Below are 16922 nucleotides of genomic sequence, written 5' to 3'. Positions count from 1 at the left end.
AAGTGCCCAGTAATCAGGAATAGTCTTTACATAAGACATCGAGGCCGTTTCCAAAAAGCACCAGTTTCTACATTACCATTGAGAAGATAGTAATCTAAAGGTATAGCCGTTTTTTGTTCTGGAGTTTGACATAGAAAGGAGAGCAAGATAGGGAAAAAAAATGGTGAAGTTGGATTTGACGCAAGTGAATAATGTGTTTCGAAAGAAAGAACACGAGTACCAAGAAGATGTGCCCGAAGAAGAGGATGTTGATGCTTCGGAGTTTGAGGATGATGACTATGTACCGGTGAAGACGAAGAACAGGAGGCCTAAAGAGGATAACTTCACGCAGCAGCGTCTCGCGTCCATCAACCCTGTGTTCACGCCAAAGAGTGTTTTGCCTATATACTTGCTTGTCGCCGCGGTGTTTGTCATTGTAGGTGGCTGTCTCTTGGCGCAATCCTCTAGAGTTGACGAGATCACTATGTTTTACCAGGACTGTGTCACTGCCGCGCCAAAGGATAACTTCCAGGACATGCCCGATGATCATTTCAACTACATCTTCCACAACCATAAGGATTTCAATACAAAGCCACAGTGGAGATTTGTGGACGATCCATCGGATGACTCTAATGAACGTGGTACCTGCCAGATCAGGTTCACCACCCCTGCTGACTTGAAGAAAACAGTCTATGTGAATTATGTGCTCGAGAAATTTGCCGCAAACCACAGAAGATATGTGCTTTCTTTCAGTGAGGACCAAATAAGAGGTAAGAGACCTTCGCTGCACGATGTTCGTTCAAACACCGGTATCAACTGTAAAGTACTGGGCCATGACAGCGAAGGTAAATTGATTTACCCCTGTGGGCTGATTGCGAACTCGATGTTCAATGACTCTTATCCATTTGAATTACAGAACGTCCAGGACTCCACTAAGAATTACCCTTTGACCAACAAGAGAATAAATTGGCACTCTGATAAGAAAAGATATAAGAAGACCAAGTACAACCACACAGAAGTCGTCCCACCTCCATACTGGGCAAAGGCTTTCCCAAATGGTTACAACGAGACCAACATGCCAAACATAAATGAATGGGAAGAGTTTCAAAACTGGATGAGACCAGCCGCTTTCGACAAGCAAACAAAACTGATTAGAAAAAACACTAACGATACCTTGCCAGCGGGCGAATGGCAAATTGACATCGGTCTACACTGGCCTGTTACTGAGTATAACGGTAAGAAAGGTGTCTTCATCACACACGGCTCCTCTATTGGTGGCAGAAACCCATTCCTAGGTGAAGTTTATTTGATTGGTGGCTGTATATGTGCTGCCATGGCCATTGTTCTTGCATTGGCGTGGGTTATGGGTGGCAGAAAAATTGCTGACCCAACTGCATTATCATGGAATAAGGATGATTCCTTCAGATTAAAGTAGTTTAACTTCTTTAAATCTGATTAAGTTAGCCTGGTGAAAACAAGCATTTCTTCAGTTCATTTTTTCTTTTATTTTCCAATTTATGCAACTATTACTCTGTTTTGCCTTTATTCTTTTCATTTCTTCCTATTATTTGTAAATTATTTTTTTGTAGACACTAGCTATAACATCGTTTCTAACTTATATATGGTGACAACTAAGGCATATTATTTTTTTGCAATTATGAGTATCGATGTTTTACTTCACCCATATATTATTAGCCACGCTACTTAAATAATAAACATTCAATTGGAGTGAGATCAACGCTATAGAGTTACTATATGCCTGCATATAATTTGATATCCTATATACCTATTCAGTGATACTGATTGCGGTTATCCTTATAGATTTTCAATACTATTCAGTTGCATCCTTAGAAATTATTCTGAGCGGACAACACATTCAGCTTTTGCTTTTGCATGTGATAATCTAGCTTAAAATCCATATACGATTTAAGAAACACATCCAGATCTAAACTGCCTTTGGCGTTTATCTCTAACTCATCGCACTTTTGTTCGTTTTCCTTTATTTTATTGAGCATCGTCCGTTTTGCTACATCTTTAGAGTAATTCGAGCGGATTAATTGTTGTAGATTCTGATATTTCTTCGTATATTCGCTTTCTAAGATGACCAATTCAGCAATTTGGTCTTGAATAACAACTTTACCGTCCTCCAATTTCGAGAATTTCTCCTCCAGCTCCTTAAACTGGTTCTTCAGTCTCTTAACCTCCTCTGTAATCGGTTCAAAAGAATCCATGCTAGCACAAAACCAATGCAGCTTATCTCTGTGCTGATTTATAAGCTCTAGTAATTCATTATATGAGAGCAGATTAATATTTACAGGTAATTTGACATCCAGTTTTGGCTGATCATTAGCTGGCTCTAGAGCAACTGCGTCTTCTCTGGGCGGAAGAATAGGTGGTTTATCCATTATAAATTGTTATCGAGGTATGATTGAGCTATCTATCAAAACGATATGGTAGTTCTTTACTTCAGATATTAGAACTTTGTTATTCGGGCTCAATATATTATCCACTGCTAAATAGGTTAACAATCAATTTCATATCATCGCATCGGATATTTCCACCTTCTTAAAAGTTGAAGATGATTCAAGACAAAGGAATACTGTGGTATTAGTTCAACTTCGAGGTAAAGAGAAGATATATAATCAAGTATCTTAACTGATAACACAAATAAGACTAGTCTACATCAATGTCTACTGCTGTTCGAATTGCCAGTACTAAGAAACCCGCTAAATATGCACTAATATTCCTGCATGGTTTAGGTGACACAGGTCAAGGTTGGTCATTTTTAGCTCAATACCTGCAGCAATACCATCCATGTTTTGAGAGCACTAACTTTATATTTCCTAATGCACCCATAAAGCCAGTTACTGCCAATGGTGGTATGCCAATGCCTTCTTGGTTTGATATTAAAGTGTGGGACTGGACAACTTCTAATGTCGATACCGTCGGATTCCAGCAATCATTAAAGGAAGTACAGAAATATGTTGATAGTAGTATTAGCGATGGGATAGAACCTCAAAATATAATAGTTGGTGGGTTCTCCCAAGGTGCTGCATTAGCATTAGCATCAGCAGTTACTCTAAATAATAAGATAGGTGCATTTATCGGTCTTTCTGGGTTTGCCTACCTTAGAAATGAACTTCAAGAGACCAGAAAGAACTTAAACCCAAACACTCCTGTGTTCCATGGTCACGGTGAAAGCGATGACGTTGTTCCTTTCCCAATTGGTGTACAAACAGCGGAGTTCTTCAAATCCGCTGGTGAACTTGAGAACTACACTTTTAAGAGCTATAGAGGTCTTGGCCACTCAGCTGACCCTGCAGAATTGAACGATTTAGCTGAGTTCTTAAAGTCAAATGTTTACTCAAAAGATGCATAAATGGCTACAGTATTCATCTCGCAATCAACCATTTCTTTGGGCAAAGAGCTAGTTATAAACCGGAATGTATAATGTGGTGTAAAACACGTCATAGAGATATAGAAAACCAAACATACATGAGTAGCATATAGCTTTCAAATCAACTAATAGATCCCAATTAATATAACACCTTTCATGTATTATGAAATATATCACGTGACTGTACAAACTTGAGAATATTCTCTCATATGAAAACTCTAATATTTAATGCTCGATGAGCTACACTTACTTATATTATCAACTAAAATAAGGTATCACCTAAAATCATCACCAAACATTTTATTTAAATCAAATTTCTTAGTGTTTGAGATCTAGTGAACTCTAGACTGTTGCATTCATTACAGAGTGAAAAGGATACTTCGAAAAGAAGAAGTCAGCTAGAGCAACATTAGATAAGATCTATTTCTAGCGTAGTGGGAATGACTGAGATACCTGCAAAACAGATTACAGATAATGATATACTGAAGGATGTCTATAAATCTCAAAATAAGCAATTTTCCATAGATGCCATTGATATTCTTGATCTCGAAGAACTAAAAGATGTACAACGCAGGAAAAGGACAGAGTTTGAAGGCTATTTGAAAAGGAATAGACTGGATGTCAAGCAATGGATGCGTTATGCAGTGTTCGAAATTGAACAGCATGATATGAGAAGAGCAAGGTCTATTTTTGAACGTGCACTTAGGGTACATATCAGCTATGTTCCCTTATGGATAAGGTATATAGAATCCGAGTTGAAGCTAGGATATATCAATCATGCGAGAAACATATTAGAAAGGGCTATTACTAAACTTCCACGTGTTGACAAACTATGGTACAAGTATTTAATTGTAGAAGAATCCTTAGCACACTTTGACATAGTGCGCAATTTATTTCAGAAATGGTGCTCTTTAGAACCGGCAGCTCACGTATGGGATTCATTTACCGATTTCGAGGTTAGACAAGAAAGGTATGAAGATGTGCGTAATATTTACTCAAAATATGTTCTTATACATCCTCAATTTTCAACATGGAGAAAATGGATTAATTTCGAGGTAAGGTATGGTTCAACCAAAACTGTCAGATCGGTATATTCTCTGGCATTGGATGCATTGATTGCATATTCAGAAAGTCGAAATGAATTAGTTGACGACTGTATTAATTTAATCGTGGAATTTTCTAAATGGGAGGCACTTCAGAAGGAGTATATAAGATCAAAATCCTTATTAGAGATCGCTATTCAAAAATGGCCTAAATCTAATACTTTAAATAATGCACTTCTTCAATTTGAAAGAGAACATGGAACGGCCGAAACTTTAGAGAATACCATCATACTTAATCGTAAAAAACACTATGAAGATATTCTGAATGAAAAAGTATATGATTACGACACATGGCTGTTGTATTTGCAATTACTTGAAAATAATTATCCTAAATTAGTTATGGAGGCGTTTAGTAATGTGCTAAATGCGGCCATTCCTACTAGTAGGACTAAAGACAAATATTGGAAGCAGTATATCCTGATATGGATTAAATACTTAACATTTCTTGAGCTAACAATTAATGATATTCCCTTATGTGGACAGAAATTTGAAGAACTGATCCATAATATTATCCCTAATGATGATTTTACTTTTTCAAAAATATGGATATTATACGCTGAGTTTGAAATTCGACAAGATAACCTGGAGAAAGCTAGATCTATTTTGGGTCGTTCGTTAGGACTATGTCCAAAACGGAAGACTTTTAAGTATTACATTGATCTGGAGACCAAACTTAGGGAATTTGATCGCGTTAGAATATTATATGAAAACTTTTTAAAATTCGATCCGCTAAATCTCGATACATGGAGAGCCTATGTAGAATTTGAAGACAGTCTGGGAGATGAAGTCAGGGTACGCAGTGTTTGCATGATTCCGATTCAAAACAACATTGGGCTGTTTTCAAAGTCATTCCAGTTACATCTGCTTGAAATCTTAATTGACTATGAAATGGAATATCAGAATTTTGATAATATTGAACCATTATTAAAAAAACAAGTAGAGCTGTCTAACTTTACCGTAGAAGCTTGGACTGATTATGCAATGAAGAAATTAACAGTTCCTACAGAGGAACAAGTTCAAAACTTCCAAATCATGAAAGAAGAAAGGTTGAAGGATAGTAGTGCTTTAGATGAACAAGAGATCGAATTTGAATTTGAGATTACTGATAATAATAAAGATAATGCAAGAGATGTTTTTGAAAGAGCTCTCAATTATTTCAAAGAAATTAAGAGAGACGAAGATAGAGCAAGAATTTTACAATCTTATGTCGACTTTGAAGGACAGTATGGTGATATATCCAGTAGACAAAGAATTGAAAAGAGATTACCCTCTATTGTAAATGGCATCAAAGATATCGACGGATTAAAGACTCAGAATATTACATATACCTTTCCAGATGATGAAAATAAAAGCAACATTGACACATCGAATATATTAGCGCTTGCCCATAAATGGAAGGAGAGCCAAGAAGCTAAATCCAGATAACCATTCTTGTTGAGATTCGTATTCATATCTCAATGTGATGAAATGGAAAATAGAATATGAATTAGAATTTATGGATAATTCATTACCGATAGCTATACTAAATAACTATATAAATTATCAATACAAAAGTATGCATTCTAGTTTAGACCTGGTGGTCCTTGCAGGGTTATGTTAGAATCATTATTTCCCAAGTCAAGGCCCGGTGGCGCTTCTAAAGTGCCATTTGGTCCAGAGACGTCATTTATTTGAATCTCGTTGAAATTAACAGGCTGTGGTATAGGATTTTCATTAGACATACCAGCAGGAAGTTGTAACTTATCAATTCCAGAATCTTCTATCGTTGTCATAGTCATATGATTAGTCTGGTGACTTAAGGTATCCTGAGAACTTGAGGTAGGATTAATTTGTTGCCTCTTATGACTAGTTTCTAATTCAAGCTCGGGTTGTGGAGTAGCCCTTTTGTTACCATTGTTCAGATATTTGGAATTATCGTTGAATCTACTACTTCCATTATGATTTCTTGGTGTATATCCATATCTCGAGTACGCACTCGGTTGATCGACAGCTGTGCTGGTTCTATGGTAAGGCATTTCATTATTATATCTCGAAGAGTGTATCTGTTTTCCATAGTTAGAATCTGAAGTACAGTCTCTTATTGTATGACCTGGTTGATTACATCGCCTACAAATAATCTTCATTGCAAATGTCTCCCTATGTGGACATTCGTATTTCTTATGACCCTGTTGACCACAAGTAGCACAAGGCCTATTATCTTCTCTTAAAGTACCATTCAATTCCGCTAGTTCACGTAGTTGTCCTCTCTTCAACTCATTCTGTCCTTCTGGAGATGTGACTGCCTTTATTACAATATTTCGACAGGCTTTGATACCATTTTCTATCTTCTCTTCATTATCAGCGATTATTAAACAATGCAATGGGTCAGAAAAGTCCATGGCTCCTGGTGGCAGATCTGATGAGGTCTTACCTTCCTTAACTGAACCTCTACCTCTGATAGCAATCTTACATCCAGAATCTTCTTGCATTTTTCTTAGTGTTTTCCCTCTGGGTCCTAATAATAGTCCAACGAAGTTTATTTGTGGATATTGAGAAACTGGTATATAATATTTCTCTTGAAAAGTGGTAGGTCTCTTATAATCCTTAGGAGCTGAATATCCTGGAATTAACTTAGAGACGACCTCCACTAGTTTGAATCTTTCATTCATCAATTTCTTTTTATAAAGTTGTTCTCTTGTATTTATTCTTTTACCTTCTGCATCATAAACTGGAGGAGGTGATGGAGAACGATTTCTAGCGTTTGGAACTTCAAAGCTATGGGATTTTATAATTGAAGATATTTCTTGTATCCTGAACATATGCTGATATGCACAAAGCTGCTCTAAAGTTAATGGACCGCTTATTTTCGTTGGCAACTTCTGGTGTATTTGTTCTTGATTCCTTCGATTAAAATTGGAGTTGTGATTCTTTTTCATAGAAAAGCCAGTTCTACCTCTTTCTTCTTCTCTTCGCTCACTCATAATTGAATATCTGGAAATATTTTATCAACTTCTATTGCTCTTGTGAATCCTGATTTAACGCCCAGCTAAATTGTAATTAAATATTGAATGTTAAGTAATATATAGCTTCGCTTGTATCCACCAGATAGAAACCAAATCAACTCTTTCAAATCTACAAAACTTAAGCTATTGCTGTAGTCATAGTTATATGCAGTATTTTTTTCACCTCATCGCAAGCTAGAACACTGAAAAATTACAGTTCAAGTAAGTAGGCGATACCGGTTTCGTGATTACGTATGAAAAATTGTTGTATAAAGACAATAGTATCATGATAGTAATCATCCTTTATCAATTAAGTTTTCATTCAGTTCTGTTTTAATGTAAATTAACAGTAGCGCGTATCCATACAGAATATATACTCATTGGTCGTGATATGAAACCATTTGTACTTAAGATAATTACTTGCGTGTAAGGAGTTAGGTCGTTTATATCTTAGCTAGCATATCCATCACTAGCTTTTTCACAGAATAGAACAGTGCCGATGGGGGACCATCAATTATAGTTTCACTATCACTTATCTTTCTAATAATTACTTTATCATCCACTACCAATATACCTTCACCCTTGAACTCTGCAGTATGATTAGTCGCGTTTAAGTTTTGTTTCAGTTTGATTAATCTGACATCACCAATAGCTAGTGAGCCATTGGTCTGTACACCGACATTGCCATTTAATGGTTTTAGCACATATTTCTCTCTTCCACTAGAAGTGGTGTTATCTGTTACTGGTACAGCCGAGGACTGATGGGCACTTTCCTTGACTAGTCTACCGGTTACGTGCGCAAGTGTGTAGTCGTTACTGATCCTCTGCCATTTGAGAAGTGCATCCAATTCTGGAGATATCGTTATATCCAATGCCTTGATGGTAGTATCAAAATCAATTGATTGATTATATGCCAGGCTGGTTACTTCCATGGTTTTACTAGTGATGATGCCAGTTACATGCTTGTCTTGAACATTTGAAGGTCCCATCAAAATTAATTTGCGGCTTTTAAAAAGTGGCCATATCACACCACATGACCTTCTATCCACCAAACTTTCCATGTTGATAAACGTTAAACTCATATTTAAGTTAACCTCAGTTGCTTTAAACTCTCGTATACCAGGTCTGTTGCTATTCCGCAAGTGATTAATATCATCCGAAAATTTAGTCTCTTTTGTGGGCTGGTTAACACTATCTGATTTGATCTTCTTATTAGAAGCTTCCTTTATAACATAATCGTCATCCATATCCTCCTCATTATCTCCATTTATATGTCTCTTTGATGGCGTAATATCATCTTTGTCTTCAGCTGGAACAAATTGATCAAACTTCACTACAATACCATAATCATCTTTTTTTTGTCTAAGAGGCTGAAATGGAAATATTTTGTGCTTGTTGTTAACACCAGGCGTAATTATTATATCTACTGGAATAGACTCCTCAATTCCGTCGGCTCTATCTTCATCTTCTAAAATATTAATAAGATTATCTTCATTATCTTCGTCTTCGTCCTCCTCCTCTTCTTCTAATAGTTTTTCCAGATCTTCGGTGTTTGTAATGTCATCAACCAGATCAACTTCTGTTTTCTGACCTTCATCAGATGCTAAATTAGTAGGAAGGGCAACGGCGGCCCCCTTTTTGAGCCCCTTCCTGGTCGTAATTTCTGTTATCAACTGTTTCCGTTTCCTTTGTTCTAATTTACTTAGATAAGCATCAAGTTCTTCGTTCTGCAATTCCTTGAATGTTGTGGTATTTATGGTAATTTTTTGGTTCAGTTTTAGAACATTTGCACTTTCAATTGAACTTTCAGTATTATTCTCCTTCCAGTAGTCATATATTGTATGAAGTGCTGGAACTTCCTGTCTGTTATCTGTAGTCAAAACTAACAATGTATTATTATCTGACCCTAAAATCGACAATGCATCGTTAACCAATGTCTCTACATTAGAAACAAAGCATATTTTAGGACCCTTCAAATTTGCCAATTCATTTGAGTCCACAACAGAAAATGGCGTATCCAGATCAAAAGCTGTTTTTTGGTTTCTATTTTCCCAAGTTTTAGCTGAGATACTAGAAAACCATTCCGTCATAGATTTTGCATATGTTAGTGATCTTGCCTTTGTGTAGGACAGGAGTACAATTGGAATATTTGCTAACTTATTATTCCTGCCATTCTCATAAAGGAAATCGTGAACCAAAACAAAAAGATCTAAGAATTTACCACCAATATCTACTGGAATCAAAATATTACCATTATTGCTTAGTTTAGTCTTAAGTATATCCTTGAAAGATTTTGCACGCTTTCTAAAAGGTTGTGAGGAGCCAAAATGATCGAAGTTTGTAACTATTGCAGACGGTCTCATTAGTGATGATAATGGTTTTCCTGTATTATCTAATAGATTAGCAGCATTCAAGATCGTATCTCTAGTATGATTCCATCTTGGGGCATAAATTAATTTCTCTGAGTAAGTAGTTATACACCATATAGCACCACCCGGTGCGTAGCCTGAATTATATGCAAATAATGATAAACCATCGTATTTGGATCTTAAATCAACGAGTTGAGAGTATTTAAGCACATCTATGAAATCAAACGCTTTCTCAACATCATCTATATCAAGTTGGTTTGTTTGGTAAGGACCTATGATACCCTTTGTAACGTAAAATTCAATTGTTGATACTCTTCCTAGATTGGCTACAGGCAGTGTAGCATACACCTGAATATGTGAAATAAAATGCGATATAAAATTGTAATACAGGAAGGTATAGGCACCCAAACATTCTGTAGTCGGTTGCGAGATCAGAATTATGTCAACCTCAGCAATAATGTTCGACCAAAATGCCACACTATCCTCGTAAGAGACTTTATATGAGCTCCAACCAGGGTCTAATAAAATTGTAACATTGTCAAATCTAAGTATAGACCCACTTGCTATACCAGAACCGTCATCACAGCATTTGAAACTATACGTCATTGATTGCTAACACCCTAATAATTTGCTTCAAAATATACTGGACTTTTTACAACTAACCTTCAATTGTCTCTGACGTAGTATATTCGCTACTCTAAAAACAGCTTAATCACCAAAACTATAGGAGACCTCCCTCGGTATGAGGATACTGTCCATAAAATGTGTATTGTTCATTTCGAAGTCACTTCAATGATTTTTCACAGCTCAGTTTTTTTTCAGTCTCGGAAGGGTTGGAAACAGAGAAAGTAACGGCATTTACAACCAAGTTAAAAGATATTTCTCGAAACATCAAATAAATATTCTTAATGAGTATTATAGAAATAGGAGAGCACAACTAATTTTGTAATCGAATCCCTGTTTTGAGTGGCTCTAGTTTGAATCTGTATCCCTATACTTTCCCGCTGGATCATAGCATAGTAATTGACTCCTGTCCTATTAATTGATTTCATGGGAAGCGTATAAAGGACCTGTAAACTAATAAATTGAGAATTCTACCACAATGTTAAGGATAAACCAGAGACTACTAGTACGTTCCTTAAGAGATGCCCAGTACCAATACCTTAAAAGTACGGCTTTAAGATTTTTATCGTCTAGCACACAGTCAAATGTTGAGACAACACCAAGAAGATCAGGAAGGTTATTTGAGTTGAACAAAGAGTATACAGGCAAATTGGCACAACCTGATGGGAAGGCAAATATTGAATCTTTATACAATGAGTTCAAAAATGACTTAGATAAGATATCTGAATTTTCAAACGGAAGACAAGGAATGGCACCAAAATATGGCAGGAGCAGATCATTGTCTTTTATTAACCGTCTTTTTCAAAGCATTACAAATGCGAAGAATACTTCTAGCTTAGACCCATATGTTGTGCTTGAACAACTATCGAAGTATAATTTGATAGGTCCTGCTCAATATGAGATGATATTGAGATACTACCTGCTTGTGAAGGACGCTCCTAAAGATGTTATCTCCCTGTGGGTTAAATATTTGGAGCAATTCACAACATCAAATGAAAACTTAATGGCATATACCACAATAGCATACTTGAAACTTCCTGATATGAACGAACCAGATTGCAGCATGTTACAACAGATTTTACAGACAGAAAGATTTCATACCGACATTCCATTCGGAAGAATAATTTCCATTGTTGAACAGAATGAAGTGTTGAAAAGGGACCAAGAATTATCCAACAGATTTGCATATCTCTTAAATTTATATGCAACACAAAACAAGACGTGGTTCATAAATCAACTTGATATCTGTTACACAGAATCTAGACTAAGAAGCTTTTATAATATCTATTCTGCACAAAGGGATATCAATAACTGCGATATTGAAATTATTACAAAGTTTATGGAGCAATTCAATAAACTGAATGCGAACTCCTCTTTTCCAATGCAAGTATTCAACGAGTATAAGGATAAACTTAGCGACGCGGATGGTTTTAAATTAAAATTAGGATTACTCGACATTGTTTCAAAATATCCAGCTCCCTCAAAAATACAAAAACTGCAAAGACTATTGGCTGTTTGGAATTCATATTTGAAACCAGAATTTGGTAAAGTGGGAATCGATGCCTCTCTAGCATATGCTTCTTTGATCAAAGCTTTAAATACATCTGGAAATATTGAAGAATTACAGAATATATGGGAAAAAGAGATACCTACAGAGTATAAGAATAACCAAGTTGTCTTTGAGGCCTTTTTACTAGCAATTATCAGAAGAACAAAGATCACATATTCACAAATTCAAAACAGAATAGATGCTACGAAATTTGGGAAACTAAAATCTGTTGATCTAGCTGAAGCAATAGCGTTAAAAATTTTTAATGAGAATCCAAATGATAGCAAAGTATTTGATGATTTTTACCAACAGAACAGCTTGGATTCATTTGGGTCTAATACCTCCATTTTGGCGTTGAAAACATATGGTGACTACATATACAAAACCAAGACGGACGATGAGACATATGTTATCGCTAATGATGTTAGAAGCAAAGTACTAAAACTAAAGCCTCAAATTTCTACTCAATCGTGGAAGCAAGAGGTCAACTTGATTTTAGAAAAGTTCATCGATATTGCACCTTCGATTATTCCTGTCCGTGTGTTATTTGAGCAAAGAGGGATTTACCAATTGAATTTCACCTTACAAAAAAAGATTTTGTTCAGTGAATTCCGTAAACCGGATGGTGATGTTCAGAATGCGGAGAAAATATTTGAGGAATTAATGAAGACTGACAACAACAAAGTATCGCAACCCATGAGAATCAACTCACCTCAATTAATGGGTACAATGATAAAGGGTCTTTGTCAGGTTATTGGTAGAACACACGACGTGTCACTATATCCAGAATTATCCAAGTACCTAGAAATGCTTCCTGGTTTAGAAGTTCATATGTCTATTAATTGGATGGAACAGGTTCTGAGAACAATAAGGATGGTCTTTAGAAGTGGTAGTACTAAAACTATCCCAAAAGAACTACTGGAATTCTCTGAATTCATTATCGAAAAGTTGCCTGCAATAGATCCCGATTTCAATTACCAGTTTAGAAATGATGACATAGCTATGTTCAAAAAAATTGGTGCAAAATCATTCTCAAAGCTAAAATCCACTTCGACATGAACATTACTTTTATGAGTCTCACCACAGAGAATCTAAAAATGAAAAAAATGAAAAATAAAAATAATGCAAATATATTCGAGTTTATGAAAGAGAGCTTGCAACCATTGATACTTCCAAGAACTATCAAAACAAATGTTTTCACAATTATCATGAAGTAGAAAAGCAGTACTTGAAAATAAAATTTCATGTAAATATCAGAGTATTATTTTTAATTACACCGGATTTTACTCCTTCAATCTATCATTTGTAAATAATGTAAATAATTATATTTTTTATCAATATTATATCTCTTTTTATCCATGATGATCTTGCTCAGACTGATTTATAGTGAGATAAATACATAGAATATCAGGTCACATATCATCAATCAATCAATACAGGATATTACAATCTAAGAGTATCATTATATTTGTTATCCGACAAATTTTATCAGAAAATACAGTGAAGAGTGATGCACAACTATTGATTAACATCTTATATATGGGCGATACTGATTTTTCTCCAGAATTTCGCTTAATTGGAGCTTCTTAAATCAAAACAAAAAAAAAATAAATCCGATTACAATTTCTTGAAAAATTCAATGATTTAGAAATTGGAAGATAAAATACAAAGAATATAGCAATTCCAAGTATTACAAAAAGCCTATAGCTGATTCTTTAACGATAAGCATTCACACTTCAATATCCATTGGCTGAACTTCACCGAATTCCTAGTTATTAGAGTTACTAACTCAGCAAGTTGATGAGGAAGAGTATTTCTCATCTGTAATTTTTTTTAGCATTAGAAATACAATTCTGCAACTAGGGTTGAGCAATATCTCAACAAATCTCAATCCAAATATACTTTGTGTATCCAAAGAAGACAAATTTTATCTTGTCCAGCTCTGGATTCCTTATTTAATATTAAAGTTGCGTCAGATACTGATTAGAATTGAAAAGGTGTCAAGTTTCTGCATCAATGGAACATCAGATAAAAATAGGGCATGAGAATATGCCACTAGCAAATGAAAAATACAATGACGATAGTTCAAAGGGGTCTCAAGCTATGAATGAGTTAAGTATAGATGAAATGAGAGAAGTAATAGATCATGAGTTAACACAACAGGAATCAAAAAATAGCTCCACTGTTAAACTTATAGGACTGAACCTTAAAACAATACCACCGGAAGATATTAAACTACTTGCAAATGCAGAAAGACTCTCACTAAGGAAAAACAACATAACATACTTACCAGAAAACTTTAGTGAGTTAAAAAACCTGCGCTACCTCGATCTGCATAGTAATGGGCTTCGAGAGATCCCGGTTGAACTTCTGAATTGCCAGAAGTTGGAAATTTTGGATATATCATCCAATAAAATCTCTCAGCTTCCAGAGGAATTTCCAAGCGTATTCTCTACTAGATTAAAGGTTATATCTCTGAAGAACAACAGACTTACCTCAATTTGGAAACTATCTCCTATTCTTCAACTAAATCATATAAAAGTTCTAGAAATTGAAGGAAACCCTATACCGAAAGAAGAACTTGATCAAGTACTATCTTATGTTCCAAATCAACAAAACTTACCTAAAGATGAGTATTGGGCAATTGCCATTCCTCGCTTTCTTAACAATCACCCAAAAATGAAAGTACAGTCGCTAGAGTCAAAATTGAGTAGAGCGGCAAAGCGGATGGGGTTTGTTAATACCATACCAGTAACTGATGAACAATTGAATGATTCTAGCATCTCATCTGCCACTATATCAGAACATATCAATAATGTTACTATTGCCAAAGAGAATTTCACAGATACGAATATGAATACACCTAATGTTCTGTCTTCAAATGACCTCTACAACCATACTAAATACAACGATTATTTCAAAAGACTATCAATTCTTCCAGAAGAGGTTAACCAGGAACAGCATAAAGTATCACACACTGATTTGGTTGTTGCTTGTCGCAAATTATTGTTTAGTTTTACAGAGTGTCAACAGGCAATACGAAAGATCACTTCACTTTGTAAAGAAAAGTCCATTGCTGTGAATGTGGTATCTCTTCTATATTCGGTTAGATCACACATTGATAATCTTGTGGAAATTTTAGAACAGTCTGACAATCAAGAAATCTCGAACGACCAACCTTTGATCACACTTTGTATGACTATCATCTCAATATTTAAACAAATTATTGCGCTGTTACAGAAAAATTTTAAAGCTTTTTTTGAGGAAGATGATTTATGTTTCATAAGAATGTTTTTCATGTCACTAGTGTGTTCATATACTGAAATGTACAATGCATGGAGCTTTATTACACCACAGGAGACACTTTTACTACATAAGAAAAGTGCCAGTAACAATAGCAATAAAATTCAACCTGAGAGTGATGGTCATCCGGCTATAATAAGAAGTAAAAGCGAAGCGAACAGTAGGACAGACCATGTCGGATTAAGCAGAAAACCAACGCTAACTAATGTTTCAAAACCAGATATTGCTGGAGTACGATTGTCAAATGAAGAAAAAACTAGATATCATGATGCCGTATCTGATCAAGAAAGCTCAGTAGAACACAATGAATCAGGCATTCCAAAAGTAGCCAGGTCAAGAAGTAATACCATACAAGGTAGAGGAACAGGTAGTCTTTTGAATGTTAATGGATCTAAGTCTAATATAATAACATCTCCTAATGGTGTTAGTCAGTTACGAACTCAAGGACAACTACCTACTCATGCAGTTGCTACTACAAACAGTACTCAAGAGCAAGGTTCTTCGGACAAACATAAAATGAATATTTCTAATTTAGCTAAGACAGCAGATAATAGAGGTGGTAATTTCAAGAATCCACCTGATGAGAAACAGATTAACAATGAACTTCAAAATGGAAATGTGTCTCTTACAGCACCAAAACTAAAGCAAGTACAGCAACCCCCATTAACTGAGAAGGGTGGAATCTCAACACCGACTGGAACGGATGTAGATATTGATCAGCAACTTCACGAAACATTGGGAACAGTAGTTAAGATGGTGACAATGGTGTATAATCAACTTACATCTGAAATATCTAAAGTTGCTTTGGCTAGTTCAACAGGACATCAGGTATTGACCGATACACTAGCTACCAAAATAAAAGATTTAACAGATACCTGTAGGCAATTATTGCAATTATCACAGGTACTAGGTGAAAGGTTACGGCTTCTGACTGGTGATGGAATAACTGCTGAAAAGTATTCAACGACCTCTGAAAAGCTAAAAACATGGGAAAGTATCAATGCCTTCCTCAAAGCAATTATTTCAATTCTTGCCAATGCAAAGACTTTAATGGCTGATTTGCCAAGTCTAAATGAAGTAAGGCCACAACTTGCTTCGTTAGCCAAGATAACCAAAGATGTTACGGTGATTTTAGATTTGAGTTCATATAAAGCAGTTTCTGTTGCAGCAGCAAATCAAGAAGCTCTACAGCATAACAATAACAACTCTGAAACAAAATCTGGAGATTCCAAATCGCCAGTAAACGAATCGGCTATAAGTGGTGATCACAGTCATACAGACATCGCCAATGTTCCACTGTTTACACCACAGGCTGCTAGTGCTTATATGAGGGATCCATTCGACCAACAGTAATAAGGTAAGCAAAAAGTATACGATCTGTAAACAAATATGGCCCCATTAGTTTCTGATTCTTGTTGCTGTCAACACAATGCCAATTTCATATTCAACAAATGCATTCTTTTATAGAGCGTTATATATAGGAAAATATCATAAAGTGCGATTATAATATCGTTATCGTTAGCAAGAATTTGCTAGTAAAAAACCGTCTTATTAGTATAGTTACAAATTAAGGAATTCATTAGAAAATATAGTGGCATGAAAGCGATGCTAGGAAAT

At 35.5% G+C, this 16922-nt stretch overlaps 8 protein-coding genes across 8 annotated transcripts; 5 read left to right on the top strand and 3 right to left on the bottom strand.

Annotated features, from left to right (window-relative positions):
- Positions 1 to 160: 160 nt before the first annotated feature.
- Positions 161 to 1414, top strand: LEM3 (Lem3p; the record flags this gene model as incomplete). The annotated part of the gene is made up of 1 exon (XM_445521.1): positions 161 to 1414. One exon carries the CDS (start codon positions 161 to 163, stop codon positions 1412 to 1414), a length of 1254 nt encoding a protein of 417 aa, XP_445521.1.
- A 412-nt stretch (positions 1415 to 1826) lies between these two features.
- Positions 1827 to 2384, bottom strand: SRN2 (ESCRT-I subunit protein SRN2; the record flags this gene model as incomplete). Its single annotated transcript, XM_445520.1, has 1 exon — positions 1827 to 2384. The coding sequence occupies one exon, from the start codon at positions 2382 to 2384 to the stop codon at positions 1827 to 1829; it is 558 nt and encodes a 185-aa protein (XP_445520.1).
- Positions 2385 to 2665: 281 nt separating this feature from the next.
- On the top strand, positions 2666 to 3358 carry TML25 (palmitoyl-(protein) hydrolase; the record flags this gene model as incomplete). Its single annotated transcript, XM_445519.1, has 1 exon — positions 2666 to 3358. The coding sequence occupies one exon, from the start codon at positions 2666 to 2668 to the stop codon at positions 3356 to 3358; it is 693 nt and encodes a 230-aa protein (XP_445519.1).
- A 458-nt stretch (positions 3359 to 3816) lies between these two features.
- CLF1 (Clf1p) lies at positions 3817 to 5904 on the top strand (the record flags this gene model as incomplete). The annotated part of the gene is made up of 1 exon (XM_445518.1): positions 3817 to 5904. One exon carries the CDS (start codon positions 3817 to 3819, stop codon positions 5902 to 5904), a length of 2088 nt encoding a protein of 695 aa, XP_445518.1.
- Positions 5905 to 6041: 137 nt separating this feature from the next.
- On the bottom strand, positions 6042 to 7439 carry MSL5 (mRNA splicing protein MSL5; the record flags this gene model as incomplete). The annotated part of the gene is made up of 1 exon (XM_445517.1): positions 6042 to 7439. The coding sequence occupies one exon, from the start codon at positions 7437 to 7439 to the stop codon at positions 6042 to 6044; it is 1398 nt and encodes a 465-aa protein (XP_445517.1).
- Positions 7440 to 7903: 464 nt separating this feature from the next.
- CFT2 (cleavage polyadenylation factor subunit CFT2) lies at positions 7904 to 10435 on the bottom strand (the record flags this gene model as incomplete). The annotated part of the gene is made up of 1 exon (XM_445516.1): positions 7904 to 10435. One exon carries the CDS (start codon positions 10433 to 10435, stop codon positions 7904 to 7906), a length of 2532 nt encoding a protein of 843 aa, XP_445516.1.
- Positions 10436 to 10931: 496 nt separating this feature from the next.
- On the top strand, positions 10932 to 13061 carry MSC6 (Msc6p; the record flags this gene model as incomplete). The annotated part of the gene is made up of 1 exon (XM_445515.1): positions 10932 to 13061. The coding sequence occupies one exon, from the start codon at positions 10932 to 10934 to the stop codon at positions 13059 to 13061; it is 2130 nt and encodes a 709-aa protein (XP_445515.1).
- Positions 13062 to 14018: 957 nt separating this feature from the next.
- On the top strand, positions 14019 to 16658 carry SOG2 (Sog2p; the record flags this gene model as incomplete). The annotated part of the gene is made up of 1 exon (XM_445514.2): positions 14019 to 16658. One exon carries the CDS (start codon positions 14019 to 14021, stop codon positions 16656 to 16658), a length of 2640 nt encoding a protein of 879 aa, XP_445514.2.
- Between the last annotated feature and the right edge of the window lie 264 nt (positions 16659 to 16922).

This window comes from Nakaseomyces glabratus, chromosome D (genome assembly GCF_010111755.1).
Source record: "Nakaseomyces glabratus chromosome D, complete sequence".
Classification (NCBI taxonomy): domain Eukaryota; kingdom Fungi; phylum Ascomycota; class Saccharomycetes; order Saccharomycetales; family Saccharomycetaceae; genus Nakaseomyces; species Nakaseomyces glabratus.
Note: the sequence above shows the minus strand (reverse complement) of the source record. Positions and strands in the feature narration are given on the sequence as shown.